The 21,207-nt window shown below is 44.7% G+C and overlaps 1 protein-coding gene across 2 annotated transcripts in view; it reads left to right on the top strand.

The window, feature by feature from the left end:
* The window catches only part of STAB2 (stabilin 2), a 174,409-nt gene that overhangs the window by 89,018 nt on the left and 64,184 nt on the right, over window positions 1–21,207 (top strand). For both annotated transcript variants that reach the window (XM_084957343.1, XM_021092647.2), the window contains exons 25-33: window positions 748–906; window positions 5,769–5,864; window positions 7,514–7,606; window positions 10,026–10,073; window positions 11,564–11,700; window positions 12,132–12,246; window positions 14,343–14,420; window positions 19,808–19,906; window positions 19,994–20,101. In XM_084957343.1, coding sequence (XP_084813469.1) covers window positions 748–906; window positions 5,769–5,864; window positions 7,514–7,606; window positions 10,026–10,073; window positions 11,564–11,700; window positions 12,132–12,246; window positions 14,343–14,420; window positions 19,808–19,906; window positions 19,994–20,101 — 933 coding nt within the window. The remainder of the gene's footprint in view (window positions 1–747; window positions 907–5,768; window positions 5,865–7,513; window positions 7,607–10,025; window positions 10,074–11,563; window positions 11,701–12,131; window positions 12,247–14,342; window positions 14,421–19,807; window positions 19,907–19,993; window positions 20,102–21,207) is intronic.

Here is a 21,207-nt window from a genome sequence, read left to right as displayed (position 1 = left end):
CTTGCTTTCCTTAATACCTTTTGAATATCACCACCACCATCTGGCCAAGGTCACCTTCATTCCTTACCCGCAGTTTAATAACTGCCCTTCTGGCTGCTTCTCTTGCCTGTACCCACAGCCAGAGTGGACCAGATCATGTTTCCCCCAAGCTGACACCCCTTTAGGAACTTCTCCTGGCTCTGAAGATGAAATCAGTTGCAAATGCCTTGTCCAGTCCACCAGAATCACCTTGGGCCAGCCCTGCCCACTCAGCCTCATCTCTGCTTACCTTGCACCTGTCTCTCACTCACCTTGCTCTTCAGCTTCCCAGTATGGTCATGTCGAGAGGCCTGGCATTGGTCTGGTTAGGAGCTTGGGTTTCAGCATCATTTATATCTGCCTTCACTCTCCTTTGTGACCTTGGGCAAGTCACTAACTTCTCTGAGCCTCAGTAAAACAGATAGTACTTTGCTCACGATGATGGCTTACACCTGTGAAACATAGACAACAGCCCCGGCTCAGTTAATGGCATCGGTGTTAGTAGTGGTGGCCGTTATCTGGCCAACAGCAAGCAGATTTGCTCTTTAAATCATCTCCTCTTCTCCATTGATCTCCATGTAAATGTCCGTTTTATCATTTCCTTTGCACTCCACACAGGTATGTTTCTATAGAGTACCTTTGGAAATCCTGTTTTTTTTTTTTTTGCATTTGGAATCATGTCACTGGACTAAGGTTTCAGAGATTTTGCTGCTGCTTTTCCTCCTGCAGGCAGAATGCATCAAAACTGGCAGAGGGACCCACACCTGTGTGTGCCATCAGGGGTGGACCGGGGACGGAAGAGATTGCTCAGCAATCAACACCTGCCTGCTGCCCAGAGCTGGCGGCTGCCACCACAATGCAACCTGCTTGTATGTCGGCCCCGGGCAGGTAGGTGTGACAAGGTAGAGAACAAAGAGGAAGCAAGATTTTTTTTCCCCTAGATGCAGAAGTCCTTTGCTAGAACCTAATGCAGCTCTTTTATCATTTGTAGCTGTGAGAATGGGTTAGTTGTCACAACAAACCTATGATGGAGGTACTATATTTTTTTTTCACCGTTTGACCCCATTCACCCTCACCCCCACCAATCTGTTCTCTGTATCTATGAGCTTGGTTTTGTGGGGCCTTTCTTAGATTCTACAAGTAAGTGAGACCATATGATACTTGTCTTTCTCTCACCTATTTCACTTAGCATAATGCTCTCAAGATCCATCCATGATGTTGCAAATGGCAAGACTTCATTCGTTCTGTGGCTGAATAATATTCTACTGTGTCTATACACCACATACTCTTCATCCATTTATTTGTTGCTGGGCAGTTGGGTTGCTTCCAAGTCTTGGCTGCTGTAAATAAGGCTGCAGTGAACATCAGGGTGTATATATTTTTTTGTGTTAGTGTTTTCTTTTTTCTTATTTTTTTTTCAGTCTTTTTGTCTTTTTATGGCCTCAATCGTGGTATATGGAGGTTCCCAGGCTAGGAGTCCAATCAGAGCTGTAACCAGCAGAGCCACAGCAACATGGGATCCAAGCTGCGTCTGTGACCTACACCACAGCTCAGGGCAATGCCGGATCCTTAACCCACTCACTGATCGAGACCAAGGATGGAACCCACATCCTCATGGATGCTAGTAGGTTTTCATTAACCGCTGAGCCACAACATGAACTCCAAGAGTTAGTGTTTTCATTTTTTTCTCAGATAAATACCCACAAATGGAATAGCTGGATGATATGGTAGTTCTATGTTTAATTTTTTGAGCAGTCTCCATAGTGTCTGCACCAATTTACATTCCCACCAACAGTGTGCAAGGGCTCCCTTTTCTCCATATCCTCGCCAACACTTTATTATTTCCCGTCTTTTTGCTTTTTAGGGCTGCACCTGTGGCATATGAAAGTTCCAGGCTAGGAGTCTTTTTGGAGCTGCAGCTCCTGGCCTATGCCTCAGCCACAGCAGCACGGGATCCAAGCCACATCAGTGACCTACACCATAGCTCACAGCAACACTGGATCCTTAACCCCACTGAGCCAGGCCAGGGATGCACCTGCATCCTTATGGATACTAGTAGGGTTCATAACAGGCTGAGCCACAGCGGGAACTCCTTATTTCTTGACTTTTTGATAATAGACTTTCTAACAGGTATGAGGTGACATCTCATTATGGTTTTGATTTGCATTTCTCTGAAGATTAGTGATATTGAGCATTTTCATGTACTTGTTGGTTTCTTCTTTGGAAAAAATGGCCATTCAAATCTTCTGCCCATTTTAAAAATTGGATTGTTTGTTTGTTTTGCTGTTGAGTTGCATGAGTTTCTACTATATTTTGGGTATTAACTCCCCTTCCTTATGAGATATATATATATTTTGTCTTTCTGTCTTTTCTAGGGCCGCACCTGTGGCATGTGGAGGTTCCCAGGCTAGGGGTCTAATCGGAGCTGTTGCTGCCAGCCTACGCCAGAGCCACAGCAATGCCAGAACGCATCTGTGACCTACACCACAGCTCACGGCAATGCCAGATCCTTAACCCACTGATCGAGGCCAGGGATCGAACCCTCAACCTCATGGTTCCTAGTCGGATTCGTTAACCACTGAGCCATGACGGGAACTCCCCTTATGAGACAGATGATTTGTAAATATTTTCTCCCATTCCATAGATTGCCTTTTCGTTCTGTCATGGTTTCCTTCGCTTCACAGAAGCTTTTTAGTTTGATGCAGTACCACTTGTTTGTTTTTGCTTTTGTTGCCACATAGGCACTGTTATTATTCTACCTTATAAAAGAAGAAATTGAGTCATGGAAAGGTTAAATACTTGGCTCAAATCACAAAGAAACCAAGTCATGGCGTGAGATGCCCAGCCAGGTAGCCTGACTCCAGAACGGCTCTCGTGGTCACCACCCTTGACTACACTCTGTATTTCTGCGGCACTCTACAGTTTGTTGATGATTTTCACCTAACCTCTTTTAAGGGAGACCGAGGCAGAGAAAGCTACTTATTAGGAATTAACCAACTCCAGGGGAAGTGATGACCACTGTCCTCGGATTGTAGCCATGGAAAAGTCCTCGTCATGAAAGAATTCACTGCATTCTCTGGTCTCACCAAGCATTTGGCCAACACTTCCTTTGGATTTTGACTCACTTGAGTTGCCAGGTTGTGTTTGAGAAAGAAAAGCAATTTCTTGATATCAGGATACGTTTGTTGAGGCTGCTGTAAGAAAGTTTCATTACCTAAGTGTCACAGAACAGCAGAATTGTAGTGTCTCACCATAGGGAGGCTAGAGGCTCAAGATCAAGGTGTCAGCAGGTTGGTTCCTTCTAAGGGCTGTGATGACAGATCAGTTCCCGTGCCTTCTCCCAGCTCTGTGGGGTGTCCTGACAGCCTTTGGCCTTCCTTGGCTTATATACACATCACCCTGATCTCTGCCTGCATGTTCACATGGTGTTCTGTGTGCATATCTGTGCCCAAATCTCCCCTTTTTATAGGACACCAGTCATATTGGATCAGGAACCCAGCTTACTCCAGTATGATCTCATCCTAATTACATATTAACAATCCTTTTTTTCAAATAAGGTCACATTCTGAGGTACTGGGATGTCAGGACTTCAGCCTGTTGGGGGGGAGGGGGCGGTGGAACACAATTCAACCCATAACAGTATCTGTATCTATTCCCTTCTGCTCTATCTTCCTGCAGACAAATTTGAAAAGCATTCTGATGGGGGAGATGGAAGAAAAGAAAGGCCTTTTTATAGGGTTATGTGAGAAATTAAAGAGACTGTACGTAGGATTGCCCTCAGTAGTTACTAGTTGGCTAGATACTGCAAACAGGCACAAATCCTAATTACCATGAATGTTTATTTTAAAAGACAGGCCATGTTTGGATCAGTATGTCCAGAAGCTGTCTGAGTCGCGTGTACAGGGATGTGCTTCCCCAGGAGCAAGTAGAGAAGATTAAACACCTTTGTTTATAAGGTTTTGCCCCACCACGGAAAGTCATATCCACATGCTTCCGTGTGCACATATTTGTATATCAGATACCCAATTTACCTTATCAAGTGTGCATAGAAAATCTCTACCCCGAAAGATAAAAGTCCTGTTCATTTCTGCCCATAACTTAATGGGTTGTCTTACATCCCCTCTGCGGGGCATGTATCCGCTCTCCAGACCAGTCCTTCAGTCACCTTTCCCAATCAGATGTGCCTGCTTTCTCACCTTTTTCTGTTTCTCTGACAAGTGTTCTCAGCTCGCATGGCCTCCTACTCCTCCCACCTCCTCTCCCCATCCCACTTCCAACTTCCCAGGGGAGCATCCCAGCTCATCCCTCCTCCTCAGCAATGGTCCTCATCACAGGAGCATCTCTGTGCCAGTTTGTCCGTAAGACTCGCCACCTCTCTTGTTTTCCAGTGTTCATTAACCCTGGATTCTTCTTATCGACTTTGTAGTCTTTGTCTTCCTCTCTTCAGTGAAAGCAGCTTCAAGATTCAGTGCTGGGTCCATAATAGTCACTCAGTACCTGGGTTTGGTATCTGTTGAAGAGATGACTCCTTTTTAAGTTGTATTTTAAATTTCAGTAGAATGCTTCATAACGGAAGACACTTGTGGAAATTAAAAAGTAGAGGAAAACTTAAAACCATTCATGATGCTCCCGCAACCACCATTTTCATGCTGATGTATTTCTTCCTTCTGGTCTTTTTAATGCAGAGGTTTTTATTTTCCTCCACATTGTTGCAATGCACGACAATTTTGTTTGGTTCCTGTTCTGGGCTTAGCACAAACATTTCCCCATTTTTTCAAACAACCCGGCACCATCCACATGTTTAACAGCTGCATGGTCAGGGCCACAGCTTCCATGGCATAGTTTGTGTACTACACAAAGTACCCAGCCTATGGGGCAAGGGGGAGCTGAAACCCAGCCTGCACCCTGCGCTCCAACGTATGTACCCTGGTGTGGATCCTAAACCTTTCCAAGGAAGGGGGACTTTCTGTTGTCTGACGATACTTACTGTCTACTGAGCCACTTGCCATGGATTGTCCTTTAGAGGTGGTCCCTTACTCACATGTGCCTGCTCAGAGAGAATGCTTGTTCTAAATTACACAGTATCAGAGTTCCCATTGCGGCTCAGCAGGTTAAGAATCTATCCATGAGGATGTGGGTTCATTCCCTGGCCTCACTCAATGGGTTAAGGATCAGGCATTGCTAACAAGTTGCAAGGTAGGTCACAGACATGGCTCAGATTTGGCATCGCTGTGGCTGTGGCGTAGGCTGGCAGCTGCCGCTCCAATTCAACCCCTAGCCCGGGAACTTCCGTTTGCCACCAGTGTGGCCCTAAAAAATTTTTTTCTTTAAATAAATAAATTACACAATATGCCTTATAGACTAGCAGTAGCCCTGTGCATGGATCTCCACCAAGTAGATGCTTCATGACTTACTTAATCTTTCCCTCCTACATGGAGGGGCCAATTTTTCCAAAGTAATGCTCTTTAGGGTCTAAGTTCTCTCTGACACAAATCTCCACATGGCCCCTCTAGGGTAAGGAATTCGAAAAGAAAGTACCAAGGAACAGTCAGACTGGGAAACATCATGTAGGATGTGGAAGCCAGTAACTCTGGAATCTGAAGTTTAACAAACGAAAGACATTAATGGTGTTCTCTAAAAGGGCCAAACAGCTGCGGCTTCCACAGTTGACTTTTCAGTGCAATGTGAGGCCACGTCACAGGAGGCAGTTGTTTTCAGTAATCTCTTTGACCTTGCTCTTGGGATTACAGAATGAGTGTGAGTGTAAGAAAGGATTTCGAGGCAATGGGATTGACTGCGAACCAATAACTTCATGCTTGGAACAAACTGGGAGATGTCATCCACTGGTGAGTTACTTGATTTTTTTTTTTTTTTTTAATCCATGCTTTTAAAGAAAATTACTTGAAGAAAAAAAGAAGGTTGGGTTATTTTTTTTTCTGGGCCCAGTAAGGAACAAAACCTCTTTGACTCCCAAAGGGAGTCCCTAAACAAAATGCGAGTAATTATTGCAACTTTCACTCCATTCCAGAGCTGGGAAGAACCAATATACAATTGCAGATAAAATACAAGATTTCTGGTTAAATCTGAATTTCATATCATTGACAAACAGTCCTTCACAGTTATGACTCAAATATTATATAGGACAATTTTAAACAAAAAATTACTCATAACTTACCTAAAATTCATATTTAACTTGGTATTTTATTTTCTAAATCTGGCAATTCTAAATCAACAGGATAGTTTAAAGGGTGACGAGACTCCCATTTTGAATGTCCTAATAGAGTTTCACCCAAACTGTTGGTGAAAATGCCCATTCAAGGGTAAGCTGAGCCTTACTTTCATCTAAATTATGGAAGAGCAGTCAAAGATCTTAGACCTGGTCAGGTTCATGTTTTTACAAGAACATCACTGAGCACCCAGTATCAGAACCAGCGAAGGTGACACCTTAGTCACAATGCTTTTGTTTGCAAGTAACAGAATCCACACAAATCAACTTAAGCAAAAAAGGAATGTATTGGGCGTACCCCCCAAGCCAGCTCCATAGGCAGGAATTACAACAACTTCCCAAGGGCCTAGGATCAGGATCAAGGCAGCTTCTTTCCTCAATCCTCTGAAACCTTTCTATCACTACTGGGCTTTCTCTGTCTCTCTATCCATCTCTCTCTCCTGACTTTAAATGCAGTTCTGTGCATCTTGGGGTACATGACTCCCCATTCTTAGAGGGACATCTGTCCCACTTCCAGTGATGCCCACTAACTTACCAGTGCGCTATGACCCAATTCCGACTCATAGGAGAAAGGATCTGACCAGCCCAGCCTGGTCCAGGTGTCCACATACGAGCTAGTCAGTGATGGTGGGAGCGGGGTGACATACTATGAATAGGACTGCCAGGCCTACCCTTGTGTGTGTGTGTGTGTGTGGCAGGGGGATGGGACATGGGTAATTTTCAAAAAAGAAAAGTGGGGCAGGAGATATTCCTAAAATATCTATTATCAAGAATCATGAGAGCACTTCCAACATTTTTGCTTAATTTCAGCTCAACCAAGCCCCTACATTACGCGTGTGAGAGGTTATTGCAAATTTCACTTCCTTTTGAAGTGTGGAAAAACAAGCATATTTTTCTTATTGGTTGCCAGATAAAATGCAGGACACCCAGTTAAATTTGAATTTGAGATACATAATGAATTCTTTCCAGCACAAGAGTTCCCCCAAATATCATAACAGGACATATACAAAAACCTCTTAATTTGTCTGAAATTCACATTAACTCTCTGTCCTAATTCACATCCCTCAGTCTTGGTAGGGATGAAAAGAATTGGTGATTCCCTAAGAGCTGCACCAAACCTGCAGACAGGGCTGGGGCTCTGCAGGTTACTCCCACCGTCTTTCAGCCCTGAACTTGCAGTTCTTGCAGGAGACAGAGCCTAAGGTCTCACAGATGTACCTCATAGCTACTGCTGTAGCTGGGAAAGTAAAATACTCTCATTTTTACCAGGCAACCTGTCAGTTTACTTCTGGCGTCTGGAGCTGTGTTTGCCCAGAGGGCTACGAGGGAGACGGCCTTCTGTGCTATGGAAATGCCGCAGTGGTAAGTCCTCTGAGTGGAACTCCAGTACGGAAGAATAAGGACAAAAACCTTTAAATTCAAAAGGAAAAAAAAGCTCTTAGCTAGGATGCCTTTAAAGTGCTCTCTACCAGTCATTTACTCCAGGAGATTTTATCCAGGAGAAGCAAGCTGTGGCTCACAAATTTTCTTTAGGTCAAAGGAAGGTAATTTTTATTTGGCACCTCCTGTATACTGTGCAGTCTTGGCTTCCCTTTTTTTGCTATTCTGCCCCTTTCCAGTCCCAGTCTTCCCAAATGAGCAAATAACTGGCCCTCGCTGAGCTACCAGCAGTCCTGTCCATGCTGTTTGCCTCCTGTAGGTACCCGGAGCACCTGTGCTTACCCCTGTCTGGTACTCCAGGAGTCTTCCTCATTTCTTAACATGCAGCAACACCCCACTTAAACCTCGCCACGGTGCTCTGGGCTTATGCTATCATTATGCCCATTTCATGGATGAGGAAACTGAGGGCCCAAGGAAACCTGCCTAAGGCTGCTCAGCTGTCTATGTGCAGAGACCGAGCGCTTAACTGCCAGGGTGTTCTATCAGTGTAGCTCATGTCCCACCCAAGTGTCCCTAACACTGGACTGTCATCTCTTCAGGGCAGGTCTTTGTCTTGTTTCCTACTTCACTGCTTCCTTTCATAAAGATTGGTTGAAATGAGAACTAAATTGGTGAATTTTCTCATCACTTAATTTTCGTTTAACTCACAGAGGGTTCCGAGGGAGACGGCCTTCTGTGCTATGGAAACGTGGCTCCTCTCAGTGAAAGCTACACGCCTGACAATGCCCAGGACAGCGCCTGTACTAACATGCTCCTTGGTGGCTGCAGCACCTGACCTTGGCCTCCCGGCCTCTTCAGGGTCCCTCCCACTCTTCACTGCACAGTTTCTCCTGCTGGTCCCATTGAGCCCATCTCCTGACACCCAGACCTTGGAGCGTGGAGCATGGTCCCAGCATTTTCTCTGCACTGTCCATGGGCCATATTTCCTAAAACCTTAATGCCCCAAAACCCTCGTTTCACCGTGTCTCGCTCCTCCCATGGAAAACAAGATGAAGTCCAAATCCTTGGCCTGGTGCTCCAAGGACTTCACACGAACTCAACTCACTTTCCTTCCAACCAGCTTAGCTGAGCCGTGGCCTTTCAGGCCCAAGGCTGGCTCCAGTCTCCGCCCCACGGACCCAGCTACAGCTCTTTCTGTATCAGTTCAGGTCTAACCCATGCCCTCCTCTCCTTGAAGAGATTAACGGAGCATCTCCAGCTCTTAAACTTAGCCATTTTCTAACGGATTTACTTTTTAATCAGTATTTACCAATTTATTCAATAACCTCAGCTACTTTCAAGGAACTGAGACTGCCCTGAGATGTATTGCCCTTTGGTAAAATTTGCACATTATAACTGTGTTATGGCCATTTTTGTAGTGTTTCATAGATATAAAAATGGTTTAACATACATTAATGCATGAAGTGTTCATAACCCCAGGAGCAAGTTGTCATCATTTTCATTTTTCGGGTGGGGCGCTTGAGTTCTCAGAGAGGTTATGGGACTGGCCCAAGGTCACACAGCTGGTAAATGGCAAACCCGGGAATTGAACCCAGCCTTTTGTAACTCAAAGTCTAGAGCTTTCTTTATGACACCTTCAAGCGTCACTTCTCTTTTCAAATCTAGCTTATCTTTTCAAATCTTAATGTCTCCCAGACAACCATGCGGTGCGTAGGATAAGGGGCCATATTTTGTCTTTCACAGCTTATATCCCCCTCTCTCCAACCTGGTGCCAGTTGTGGTGGTGAAGTATATGCCTCCATTTGTTCATTAGTAAATCACATGGTGGATAAGTTTAAAATAACAGTGGCTAAAACTTACTCTATTCTAAATGCTATGAAAACCTTAACTCCTCCAATTTCCACATCCACCCTATCAGCTGGAGCTTTTATCATCCCTACTTTATAGCTGGGAACAGTGAAGCCCAGAGGTATGGAGTAACTTGCCTGCAGAACTAGGAAGTGGCCAAACCAGAAAGAAAGCTCTGCTCAACACTGGCTCTAAAGGGGGGCAGTTTACCGAGCTCGTGCCCCTCCCACGGGGTTGTGTTCTTACAACAGAAACTTCTGATTTGGAAGAACTTGGGATTGTTGTTTCATGTGAAATTTCTGGAGGTACTCCTTTACCTTGGAGGTAGAAGATCATTTGAGCCGACAAGCATGAAAGCAGTTCATGGCCCTGGAAGCACAGGGGCTTGTCCATGGGGCACCATTGATGCGGGCATCAGTGAGGCTGGCAAGGACCATGAGTCTGGGGAGGCTAGGTGCAGGCAGCCCCAAGGTGCACTGTGATCACGCTTCTCATTCATCTTCCTCTGTGTTCTCTCCCATCCCTCCTCCCTCTCTTGCACGAAATGAATAAGGAATTGTCGTTTCTCTCTGCGGCAGCTGTATTTAACCAGTGGATAAATGTGAGTACCTTTGTTGGAATGAGGATTGGGAAGGTATGTAATTTTAGAAATTTGGACTGCATGTAATGGAAAGCTGAAAATGCAGCTGGTGAGAGGGAGGCCGGGCAATTGTCGAGAGCAGTGGTTCTCAGTCCTGCCTCCCCTTTAGAACCATATGACGCACCTGTTTTTCAGTAGCCATGCCCAGGCTCCCACCTGCACACACTCTGATTTGATTAGATAGAGGTCTGACCTGGGCATCAGCGCATTTTTTTAAAAGCCTCCCAGGTGATTCTGACATGCAAACAGGGCAACTTCTAGTCTAGGATAAGCTGGAGTGGTCGCCTTTTCTCAAATATGTATGTATAGCTTCATTCATCAAAGAAAGTATTTTTGAAAAGTCAGCCTAATTCATCATGGTAATTCACCAGGTTAGATTTGGGATTTATAGTTGCAATGCTGCAATACTTCATGTGTGTCTAGCTCTCACCCCAGCATGCCCAGAGGAACGTTTCTCCTCTCTCTTAGAAAGTTCTATAACAAAGAATCCAATCCCCACCCTCCCCAATTGTCTGAATCTCTGTTGTCTTTGAGTGGCCCAAGGTGGCAGGTTCAGCCAGCCATCATGACAGGTGATTTGTCCCCTCTAAGAAGACAGGTGCCAGGATACACAGTGTCTGGTCAGAACCGCTTTAGGACAGCTTCCTGTTGCTTCTGTGTGGGGCCTTTCTGACCCCATCACATGGAAGCGCAGGGACTGAGTGTCCTATAGCACGTACCGGGTTCCATACGGACCCATCCCGCCCACGTAACTTGCCCAGCAGAGGGCTGAACCCAGCTCACCTAACTCACCAGAGCGTAGCTTCCCCAACTCGCTTGCAGTGCTGTGGCAGTGATAGCTTGAAATCAGCCATGGTTTCATGAAATCAGTGAACACTACAAGCCAGGGGTTTTGTTTGTTTTTCCTGGAGAGCCAGTTGCTACACCTAAGCTCACCACTGCTACTATTCAGAACTAGCTCTAGGTGAGTCGATACAATTTGATTCCAGGCCTCCAGTCTCTGTCTCTCATGCAGAAACTGTTCCTGTCATTGTCCATTCTCCTTAGTCCAAAGGCAGCCAGGGATTCTCGAGGTTCTCTGCACATACATGTCCACACCAACACTGCCCACACACAATACACACATACACACAATCCTGTCAAGACTGTTCTCTGCCCCTTCAGTTAGACTAAGGGGTGCATGACTGATAATGATTCAAAGTGTGACCTAATCAGGGAAATCTGCCTTTTGACAAGGTTCAGACATTTATTTCCATAGAAAGGCGTGAGTCTCAGAAGGGAAGAGAAGGCATTGGCCAGAGGGCAGGATGGATTTGGGAAAGGGGCCTCTAGGACCTTCTTGTATCTCTGAAACCACATCCCATGGGAAATGGTTGTCTGCCAAGCATCAAGTCAGCCCCGGTGTCCTCTAACGTAATGCGTCAGCACTTTCTTTTCCTTCCATGATTCAGAGCGCTTCCCTGCAGCCCTTGCTGTCAGCCACCTCAAACCTCACTGTCCTCGTGCCTTCCCGACAAGCCATTGAGGACCTGGACCAAGAGGAGAAAGCCTTTTGGCTGACCAAGAGCAATATCCCTGCCCTGATAAAGTAAGCATTGTGTGTTATATTCTTCAAGCTACCTGCTGGCATCAGTGTGAATGAAGTCCGGTGGAGGGAGGTCATGCGGTCCTTTGGACCCATGCAACTGAGCATGTTCTAGAATCCCCTCACCTCCGTCCCCCAGAGTGGAAGTTGTCAGCATTCCTGACAGCCGATGCCGTGCTAACTGCTTTACATACAACGCAGTTAATCCTCCCAAGAACCCTATGATGTAGACATTCACTTATTCCCATTTTACAGATGTGGAAAATGAGGCACAGGGTGATTAAGTCACTGGCCTTAGGTGCCATGGCTGCAAGTTGCAGGGGGAGATTTTGAAGCTGATGGTCTGGCTCCAGAACCTCTTCTCTTAACTACTCACAATGCCACTGCCTCGAGCATGGGTATCTCTTTACCACCCCTATGGACTGTCGTTTTAGACATCACACACTTCTGGGCACGTACGGAGTGGCAGACCTGCAGGCCCTGTCACCTTCTGACATGCTGGCAACATCTTTGCAGGGCAGCTTCCTCCACTTGGCGAAGGCGAATGGGGTAAGAAAGCACAGTATTCTGTCTTTTTACTGGAAACATGTGATCTATGTTCATACTGTACTTTTAAATGTTTTGTGTTGTGGAAGTTTCCAAACATGAGCAAAAATAGACAAAACCTCCATGTAGGTATCACCCAGCTTCAACAATTATCAGCATGTAATGTCTCTCTCTCCCTCTCACACACACACACACACACACACACACACACACACACACACACTTACTCTGCAGCAAGGATCCCATAAAATGTGGCTCTATGCCCACTGGTGGGCCACAGGCTCTTCCTGAGAGACCACACACTGATCCAGAAAGGCAAATCTTGCAGTTCTTCTGGATGAAGCCTGTACGATTTCACCACTTTGATTTTTATGTGTGGTTAAGTGCTGGTTGCTGGTAATCTACTAAATGGCTCATTATAGGCTGCTACAATTTTACATTGAGTTAGGGTCGGTCAGACAGCATACATTTATTGAACACCTGCTATGTGCCAGGAAATGATCTGAGTGCTGGAGACAGGAAACGCAGAGCCTGTAGACGCTCCCCCACTGGCATTTTCTACAGAGTTTCAAGGACTTGGATTTGGTCTTCCCGGAGGAAGTCTGGCTGCCTCGCTGTGCGCAGCAGTGTTTTGAAGCTCTTTCCGTGAATTGCGCAAGATGAGGATGGAGATTCTACTGAGAAGTGGGAAGGGCCACATCAGTGGAGCGTGGGCCGTAGTCAGTTTCTAAAAAGTTTCTGCCTTTCTACCCATCCTTGACGGTGCTGTGAGAAGGCTGTATGCCGGGTATTACCTAAATGTATGTGTGTCATCAGATCATTCCTGTTACAAAGCAGAGAAGAGTTACTTACTCTCCCTTGGACTCTGTCCATCTTATTAGGATAATTCTCGAACATTACATGCACATATCACACCGTAGTTGGGTTCCCACTGGTATTTGAATGATTCCCAGAGCAAGCATTATCTGAACACCCATCCTGGGCAGGCTCCTCCAGGTTCTGTAGATTCAAGGGTAAATCATTCAAGACCTGTGAGCTGGAGCAGTTAACCATCAAAGACACGATTGTACTGAGGTCTTTCTTATGTCTGATATAAATATCTTCCTGTAACCGACAGAGACGTGCAAGGTGGCCAGGAATGTCTGCTTCTGGTCCTCTGCTGATGTGCTAGGGTGAGGCAAGTCCCCTCTGCTCCCAGGGTTCCCAGGAGGAGTTTCAAGTGAAGGACAGTGGTGGGAAAAAAGCAAAGGAAACCAGACCGACCCTAACTTAGAATGGGGTCAGTTGTGTTGTGGTTGGTTGGTGGCTGAGTGAGTGGGCAGGCTGGTTTTACTTAGCTCCATTCCCCGTGTAATGAATATTCTTGAAAATCAGCAACTGTCTGTATTAGTTTTCTAGGGCAGCCATAGCAAAGAACCACAGACTGGGTGGCTAAAACAAGAAATTTTTGTCTCCCAGTTCTGGAGGCTAGAAGTCCAAGGTCAAGGTGAGGGCAGGGCTGGTTCTGTCTGAGGGCTGCGAGGGCAGCAGACGTCTCAGGCTCTTTCCTTGGCTCATAGCTGGCTGCCTCGTATTCACATGGCGTTCCCCCCACAGAGCTGGCTGTGTCCAAATACCCTCTTCTTATGAGGACGCCAGTCTACAGGATTAGAGCCCTTGCTAATGACCTCATTTTAACTTGGTTACTTCTGTAAAGACCCTGTCTCCAAACAGGATCACATCGTGAGGCACCGGGGGTTAGGACTCTAACATAGGAATTTGGGGAACACAGTTCAGCCCACAACACAGTGTTTTTCCAGCTGCAGGGTCACTTTAGTGAGATACATCCAGCACTTTTTGATGAAATATAATGAAGTGGAATAGAATCAATCATCAGGTACCTCCCACGTGGTAAAAGAAAGTATCATTTCAATCCTCTGTGTGTGTGTGTGTGTGTGTGTGTGATGTCACTTGACTCATAATTTTAAAATAGTTCTGTGTGTCATGGTCCAAAAGTGCGAAGGTCGTTACTGCTCAAAAAGTAGAAAACCCAGAAATCACTTCAATCCCTGGGTGTACTCTAAAAGGACTCACCTTCCCACTGTGGTTTGCATTTACAGAACATCACAATTGAAGGAGCATCTGTCATTGATGGTGACAACGCAGCCACAAATGGAGTGATACACATCATTAACAAGGTACAACACCACATCCTCCCGCGCAGGTTGTATCTCTTCTCTCTTTGTTATTTACCCCTCTGTCCAGTATCTTTTGGGGGGAAAATACTTAGCTTTAATATAAAAGTAACCTGTGACTCAGTTATTATTTACTCAGCCTATAGCCTTCTGTGGGTCAGATATAAACCGTGGCCACATATAGTCTGTTTATTTATGGGAACATCTTTCTAGGCACATGAGAACCTTAGTACTGGGCTGTCCATACGTCTAAATGGGATATAATCAAGACCTGGAGAAGAGTTCTCCTGTGGTACAGTGGGTCAGGGATCCCATGTTGTCACTGCAGTGGCCTGGGTGGCTGCTGCAGCATGGGTTCAACGCCTGGCTTGGAAACTTCCACATACCATGGATGAGGCCAAAAAAAAGAGCAAAACTGGAGGAGAGGCAACTGGTTATGTATCACTTCTCCTCTCCTCTCTGCATTACTGTGCCCTAGAAAAAAAAAATGAAAAAGGTATTGTGATATTTTTATTTTCTTCTAAAGTGCAATTCAACAGTATTCAAGGATATGAAATAGGGGAAAAAAATCTAATGGGAAATGAGGTTTTAAGCTATCCTATAATTTTCAGTTACTATATTAAGATCTTTATTTAAAATTAAAGTTAGAATTTGGTATATTGAGAAATTTTGAAAAGTGGAAGATTAGAAAAGACAACTAATTGCATTTTAACTAAAATTATTCTAACAGCACTTATATACTGTCTATTTTGTTTTAAGTTACAGAAAACATTAACTATTTCTGTTTGGACAAGAGAGGCTTTTTATAAGATTTCTGAGAACATGCTTTGCAGAGTCCTTGCAGTTCTCTTGCATTACCAGAGGCACTAAGAAATACAACTTTTTTGAGCAAATTATATGTCAGTTGTAGGGAATTATGCTGGACTTATGACTTCATTTATCAGAAAGCAGCATTACTTACTGAGTGTGTATTTATTCGCCAATACTGACTTTTCAAAGTACTAAAATATCATTTTTTTAAAAAGCATAAAATTATCACTTCTCATTTACATTTAAAAAAAATTTTATTATAGTTGATTTACAATGTTCTTTCAATTTCTGCTGTATGACAGAGTGACCCAGTCATACATGTGTATATTCTTTTTCTCATGTTTTATTCTATCATGTTCTATCACAAGTGATTGGATATAGTTCCCTGTGCTATACAGCAGGACTTCATTGCTTATCCATTCTAAATGTAATAGTTTGCATCTACTAACCTCACACTCCCAGTCTATCTCACTCCCTCCCCCCTAACCCTTGGCAACCACAAGTCTGCTCTCCTTATTTGTGAGTCTGTTTCTGTTCTGAAGAAGGGTTCATCTGTGCCATATATTAGAGTCCACATATAAGTGATATCATATGGTGTCTTTCTCTTTCTGACTTACCTCAGTCAGAGAATCTCTAGTTTTATCTATGTTGATGCAAATGGCATTGTTTTGTTCTTTTTAATGGCTGTGTAGTATTCCATTGTGTATAGGTACCACATTTTCTTAATCCATTCATCTATTGATGGACATTTAGGTTGTTTCCATGTCTTGGCTATTGTGAATAGTGTTGCAGTGTACACAGGGGCACATGTACCTATTTGAGTAAAAGTTATATCTGGACATATGCCCAGTAGTAGGATTCCTGGATCATATGGTAGTTCTATTTTTAGTTTTCTGAGGAACCTTCATACTGTTTTCCACAGTGCGTATACCAATTTATATTCCCACCAACAGTGTAGGAGGATTCCCTTTTCTCCATATCCTCTCCAGCATTTGTTATTTGTGGACTTATTAATGATAGCCATTCTGACTAGTGTGAGGTGGTACTTCACTGTAGTTTTGATTTGTATATTTCTAATAATTAGTGATGAGCATTTTTTCATGTGCCTGTTGGCCATCTGTATGTCTTCTTTGGAGAAATGTCTATTTAGGTCTTCTGCCCATTTATTAATTGGGGTATTTATTTTTTTGCTGTTGAGTTATATGATATGTTTATTTTGAAGATTAAGCCCTTGTCGGTTGCATAGTTTGCAACTATTTTCTCCCATTCGTAGATTGTCTTTTCAATTTTTTTTTATGGTTTCCTTTGCTGTGCAAAAGCTTTTAAGTTTTATCAGGTCCCATTGGTTTATTTTTGTTTTTATTTCTACTGCCTTGAAAGACTGACCTGAGAAAACATTTGTACGATTGATGTCAGAGAATGTTTTGCTTATATTCTCTTCTAGGCGTTTTATGGTGTCATGTCTTATGTTTAAGTCTTTAAGCCATTTTGAGTTTATTTTTGTGCATGGTGTGAAGGTGTAGTCTAGCTTCATTGATTTACATGCAGCTGTCCAGTTTCCTCAGCACTACTTGCTGAAGACACTTTTTTGCATTTTATATTCTTACCTCCTTTGTCAAAGATTAATTGACTGCACGTGTCTGTGTTTATTTCCGGGTTCTCTATTCTGTTCCATTAGCACATGTGTCTGTTTTTGTACCACTGCCACACTGTCTTGATTACTGTAGCTTTATAATCTTGTCTGAAGTCTGGGAGAGTTATGCCTCCTGCTTGATTTTTTTCTGCTCAGGATTGGTTTGGCAATTCTGGGTCTTTTATGGTTCCATATAAATTTGGGGGGGGGGTTTGTTCTGTCCGTTTCTGCTATACAGCAAAGTGACCCAGCCGTACATCTGTACACATTCTCTTTCTCATATTCCATATATGAGAATATGAGGTTATTTATATGTGGTTCCATATGAATTTTTGGATTGTTTGTTCCAGTTCTGTGAAAAATTGTCATGGGTAATTTTATAGGGATTTTTATTTCTCCTATTTTAAATGATAATCTTGCTGGGTAGAGTATTCTAGGCTGCAAATTTTTCCCTTTTAGAACTTTAAATATATCTTACCACTCACTTCTGGCCTGTATTGTTTCTGTAGAGAAATCAGCTGATAGTTTTATGGGGGTTATAATTAACTCTTTGTTTTTCTCCTGCTGCTTTTAGAATCCTCTCCTTTAACTTTTGCCATTTTTATTATAGTATGTATTGGTGTAGGTCTTTTTGGGTTCAACTTGTTTGGGGCCCTCTGTGCTTCTCATATCTTGTTATCTGTTTCCTTTAGATTTGGAAAATTTTCAGCCGTAATTTCTTCAAATATATTTTCAATCCTCTTTTCTTTTTCTTTTTCTTTTGTAATCCCTGTTATGTGTAGATTGGCCTGCTTTATGTTACCCCATAGATCTCTTATATTGCTTTCATGTTTTTTCATTTGGTTTTCTGTCTGCTGTCCTGATCAGGTGATTTCCACTATTCTCTCTTCCAAGTCACTTATCGTTCCCCTACATTATTCATTCTGTTCTTCAATGCCTTTAACTCGTGACTCTGCAAATGAATTTTCTAATTTTTCTTGGCTCCTCCTATTATTTCCTAATTCCTTTCTAAGGTAATCTACATTACTGTTTATATCCGCTCTTAATTCCTTCAGTATTTTCACTGTGTCCTTTTTGAACTCGATGTCTGTTAGACTGCAGAGGTCTGTCTCATTGTTTGCTCCTGCAGGAGAATTCTCCTGGGAATGGTTCCTGAGCTTCATCATTTTGCTTATATTTTTCTTATTCTGTGTGTTTAGGGAAAACAACTATCTACTGTAGCCTTTGGAGGGCTATTTATATGTGAGAGCATCCCCCCGAGTAGCTTGTAAGGGCTTACTTTTTTTTTCTTTTTTTTTGGCGTGAGAGCTGCTTTTGGTTTGGATGCTTGCTGTCTCTTTCTCACTTACCCCCTTGATAGGGGGTTTGCCGATATATGGCCTGCACATGCTTCCAGGGAGATGAGGCAAGGGGCAGGGCCAGTAGCCAGTGTGCCCAGCCGCCGCCCAAGTCTCAGGCTTTGGTGTCCCAGGTGGTGGTACCAGTGGTCTGTGGAGCTCTCTTTCAGCTTTGCCCTCCTCAGTCCGCTTCTGTGCTTTTCTCCAAGGCTTTGAGATTTCCCCCTCTGTCCCCGCTGATCTCCCTGTCAGTTAGGTGGCCTCCCAAGGTGTGGATTCCTTTCCTCTTTCACTGCTCTCTCTAAGGAGTGCTGGTCCCATCCTGGTTCCTTTTTTTTTCCTCTTCTATCTCTCTTTTTTTTCTTTTTGTTCTTCTCAGTTGTGTGGAGGATTTATTGCCCTTTTTAGAGGTTTGAGGTCTTCCACAAGAGTTCAGTAGATGTTCTGAGCCACTCGTTTTACTTGCAGATGGTTTTTTTGATGTGTTTGTGGGAGAAGGTGAGTGCCACATCCGCTCCTCTGCCATCTTGATCCTGCTCTCATTTACATTTCTGATTATCATAATCTTATTAATAAAAAAATGGTACCTTCAACCCATCTTCTATCCTGAGCCTTATCATCACGGGAGCCAGTTTGAATCCCACCTCCTCTGTGAAGCGTTCCCTGATTCCTACAGCCCATATCACTGAGGTTAACGTCATGTCAAGAGGGTACGTCCCAGAGTCACAGAGGATCTGAGTTCAGGCACTTAGCTACTGTGTAACCTTGGGCAAGTTATATAACCACTGTCTTTTTTTTTTTCCCCTCTGGGGATTAAACAGCACCTTCTCTCTCCATGTCTCCTGCCTCATCAGACCTCAATAAATGTTGGTTTTGTTCTCTTTTCCTTCCTCTGAACTCCTGTGGGATTTCTGGCAGAGCACTCAGTTGGCATAACTTCCCCCTTATTTGGGTAGTTGTTCTTTATGGAATAGGTCATGAGCATCCGTATCGCGGCACATCCCTGAGGGTGGAACTGTATCTTTTCTGTGTCCCTCATCAGCATCACCACCTCACCTGTGTACGGTGAGATTGGAATTACCGATAGTCCACTGGGTGCGAGGCATTGTGCCAAGTATCATGCATCACATTATCTCATTTGATGTTTTACAGCCCTAAGGAAGTAGGTACCGTTCTCCTCACTTAGCAAATGAGAAAACAGAGGGTCCTCATGGTTCAGAAAATGGATTGAAAAAGAAGTTTATGTGAACACAAAGATGCATGGATGCAGGGCAACTGATGCAGGGTCTCTGCTTAGCTTCTGGGTTGCAGGGGCTCCTTAAGGAGCCCCTTCTCTTCCTCTCCGTTGGATAGTTATGTCCCCTGTGTCAGGGCACCATGAACAGTTGTGCAGGTGCCTGGTCTAAGGGTAGTGTGGGCTGAAATCCAACCCAGTTCACTCCCCAAGCTACACACCCATTTGGTGTTGCAAACTAGCAAACAGAAAAGATATTTTTTCAATTTGCAGAGACCTCATAATCATGTATTGTCATATGACTTAGACCTCTGTATTGGAGAGCAGCAAGTCCCACCAACCCAGACTAACAGAATGTTGGGGCTTCCTTTCCCAGGTCCTGCTTCCCCAAAGGGGTCTAACTGGATCCTTACCAAACCTGCTCACCCGGCTGGACCAGATGCCTGACTATTCCATCTTCCGGGGCTACATCATTGCAAGTACCATGTTGTCTGCATGACCCTCTGCTCAGGTTACCTAGGAACAGAAGTCCCTCACACACTCCCGTATCTTTTCATCACAGCAATACAATCTGGCGAGTACGATCGAGGCTGCTGATGCTTACACAGTGTTTGCTCCAAACAACGATGCCATTGAGAGTTACATCCGGGAGAAGAAGATCACAACTCTGGTAGGTCAATATCCAGATGTTTAACACAAACTTGGGCAGAGATTCTCATACCCAAACATCCTGTGAGCAGGCCAGAACTGCTCACATACACATTTTGTACCCCAGAAGCACATACTTAGGCCCATGTGTACAGGATGCAGGCATCCCAGGAACCTGGAAGCATCTGCAAGGCTGCCCCTCCACCCCTCACTGGCTTCTCCCTGGTCCCAGCTGTCAGTAGCAGGGACCTAGACTGAGTGGACTGTCCTTGCTTCCTCCTATTCTCCCATCTCTGTCTTCCCTGATTCCTAACATCCAGGGCTGAACAGTCAAAATTTGTCAGAGAGCTTGGTGAAATAAAAAATCTCCAATCCTGCCTCTCTCTGGCTCAAAACCCTTGGATACATCTTCATTTCCCGGATAGGTCCAAACTACCGCCTCAGTTATTTAGGGCCTTCATAAATAGGCCACGATCACCTTCTATTCAGTGCTGGCTCCAGAATTTCCATGTAGAAGGATCCCAGTGTTGCCCCACCAGCAGCCCTGTAGCGAAAGGACAAATTTGAAGCTGTAGTTGCACAGCAAGCATGCTCTTTTCACTTGTTATCTTCATCTAGAAGATGAGGGTGTTAAGGACGCGGGAGCCGGTGCTTGACGCCCTGCTAGGCCACCCTTGGGTCCATTGCTCTCTCCCCGCCCAACGTTCTCTGCAGACGCCATGTGCTCTAACCAGGGTACTGTTACATGGACCCTCAAGAAGGCAAAACTGTGTTGGGCCCACACCCACACCCACCCACACCCAACCCGCCATCAGATGCCCTTCCTCCTTCGCTGCCCCCTCCCTCCGCGTTCCTCACGTCCAGTGTCACTGCCTCGGGAAGCTGGCTCCGGCCCCCGGAGCCGCAGCCCGTCTCTCCCGCCTCAGAATTCAGACCACTGTGCACCCCTCAGCACTTCCAGACCCGGGTGTGAGGCGTGGTCTTTTCAGGTGGGTGGGCCTTCGCTCTCCAATGCGGAACTTCTGCGGAGGGAGGAAGGGTGTCGGGTGTCTGTACTGCGCATGTCGAGCACGCGGGCTCGGGGATGGAGTTGGAAACGCTCTTTACTCTGTCTCCGCACCGCCGCCC

The sequence above is a fragment of the Sus scrofa genome, chromosome 5 (genome assembly GCF_054392235.1).
Source record: "Sus scrofa isolate SSC_HxYL_T2T_F1_AM1 chromosome 5, Sscrofa_HxYL_maternal_Yorkshire_Landrace_v2.0, whole genome shotgun sequence".
Taxonomy (NCBI): domain Eukaryota; kingdom Metazoa; phylum Chordata; class Mammalia; order Artiodactyla; family Suidae; genus Sus; species Sus scrofa.
Note: the sequence above shows the minus strand (reverse complement) of the source record. Positions and strands in the feature narration are given on the sequence as shown.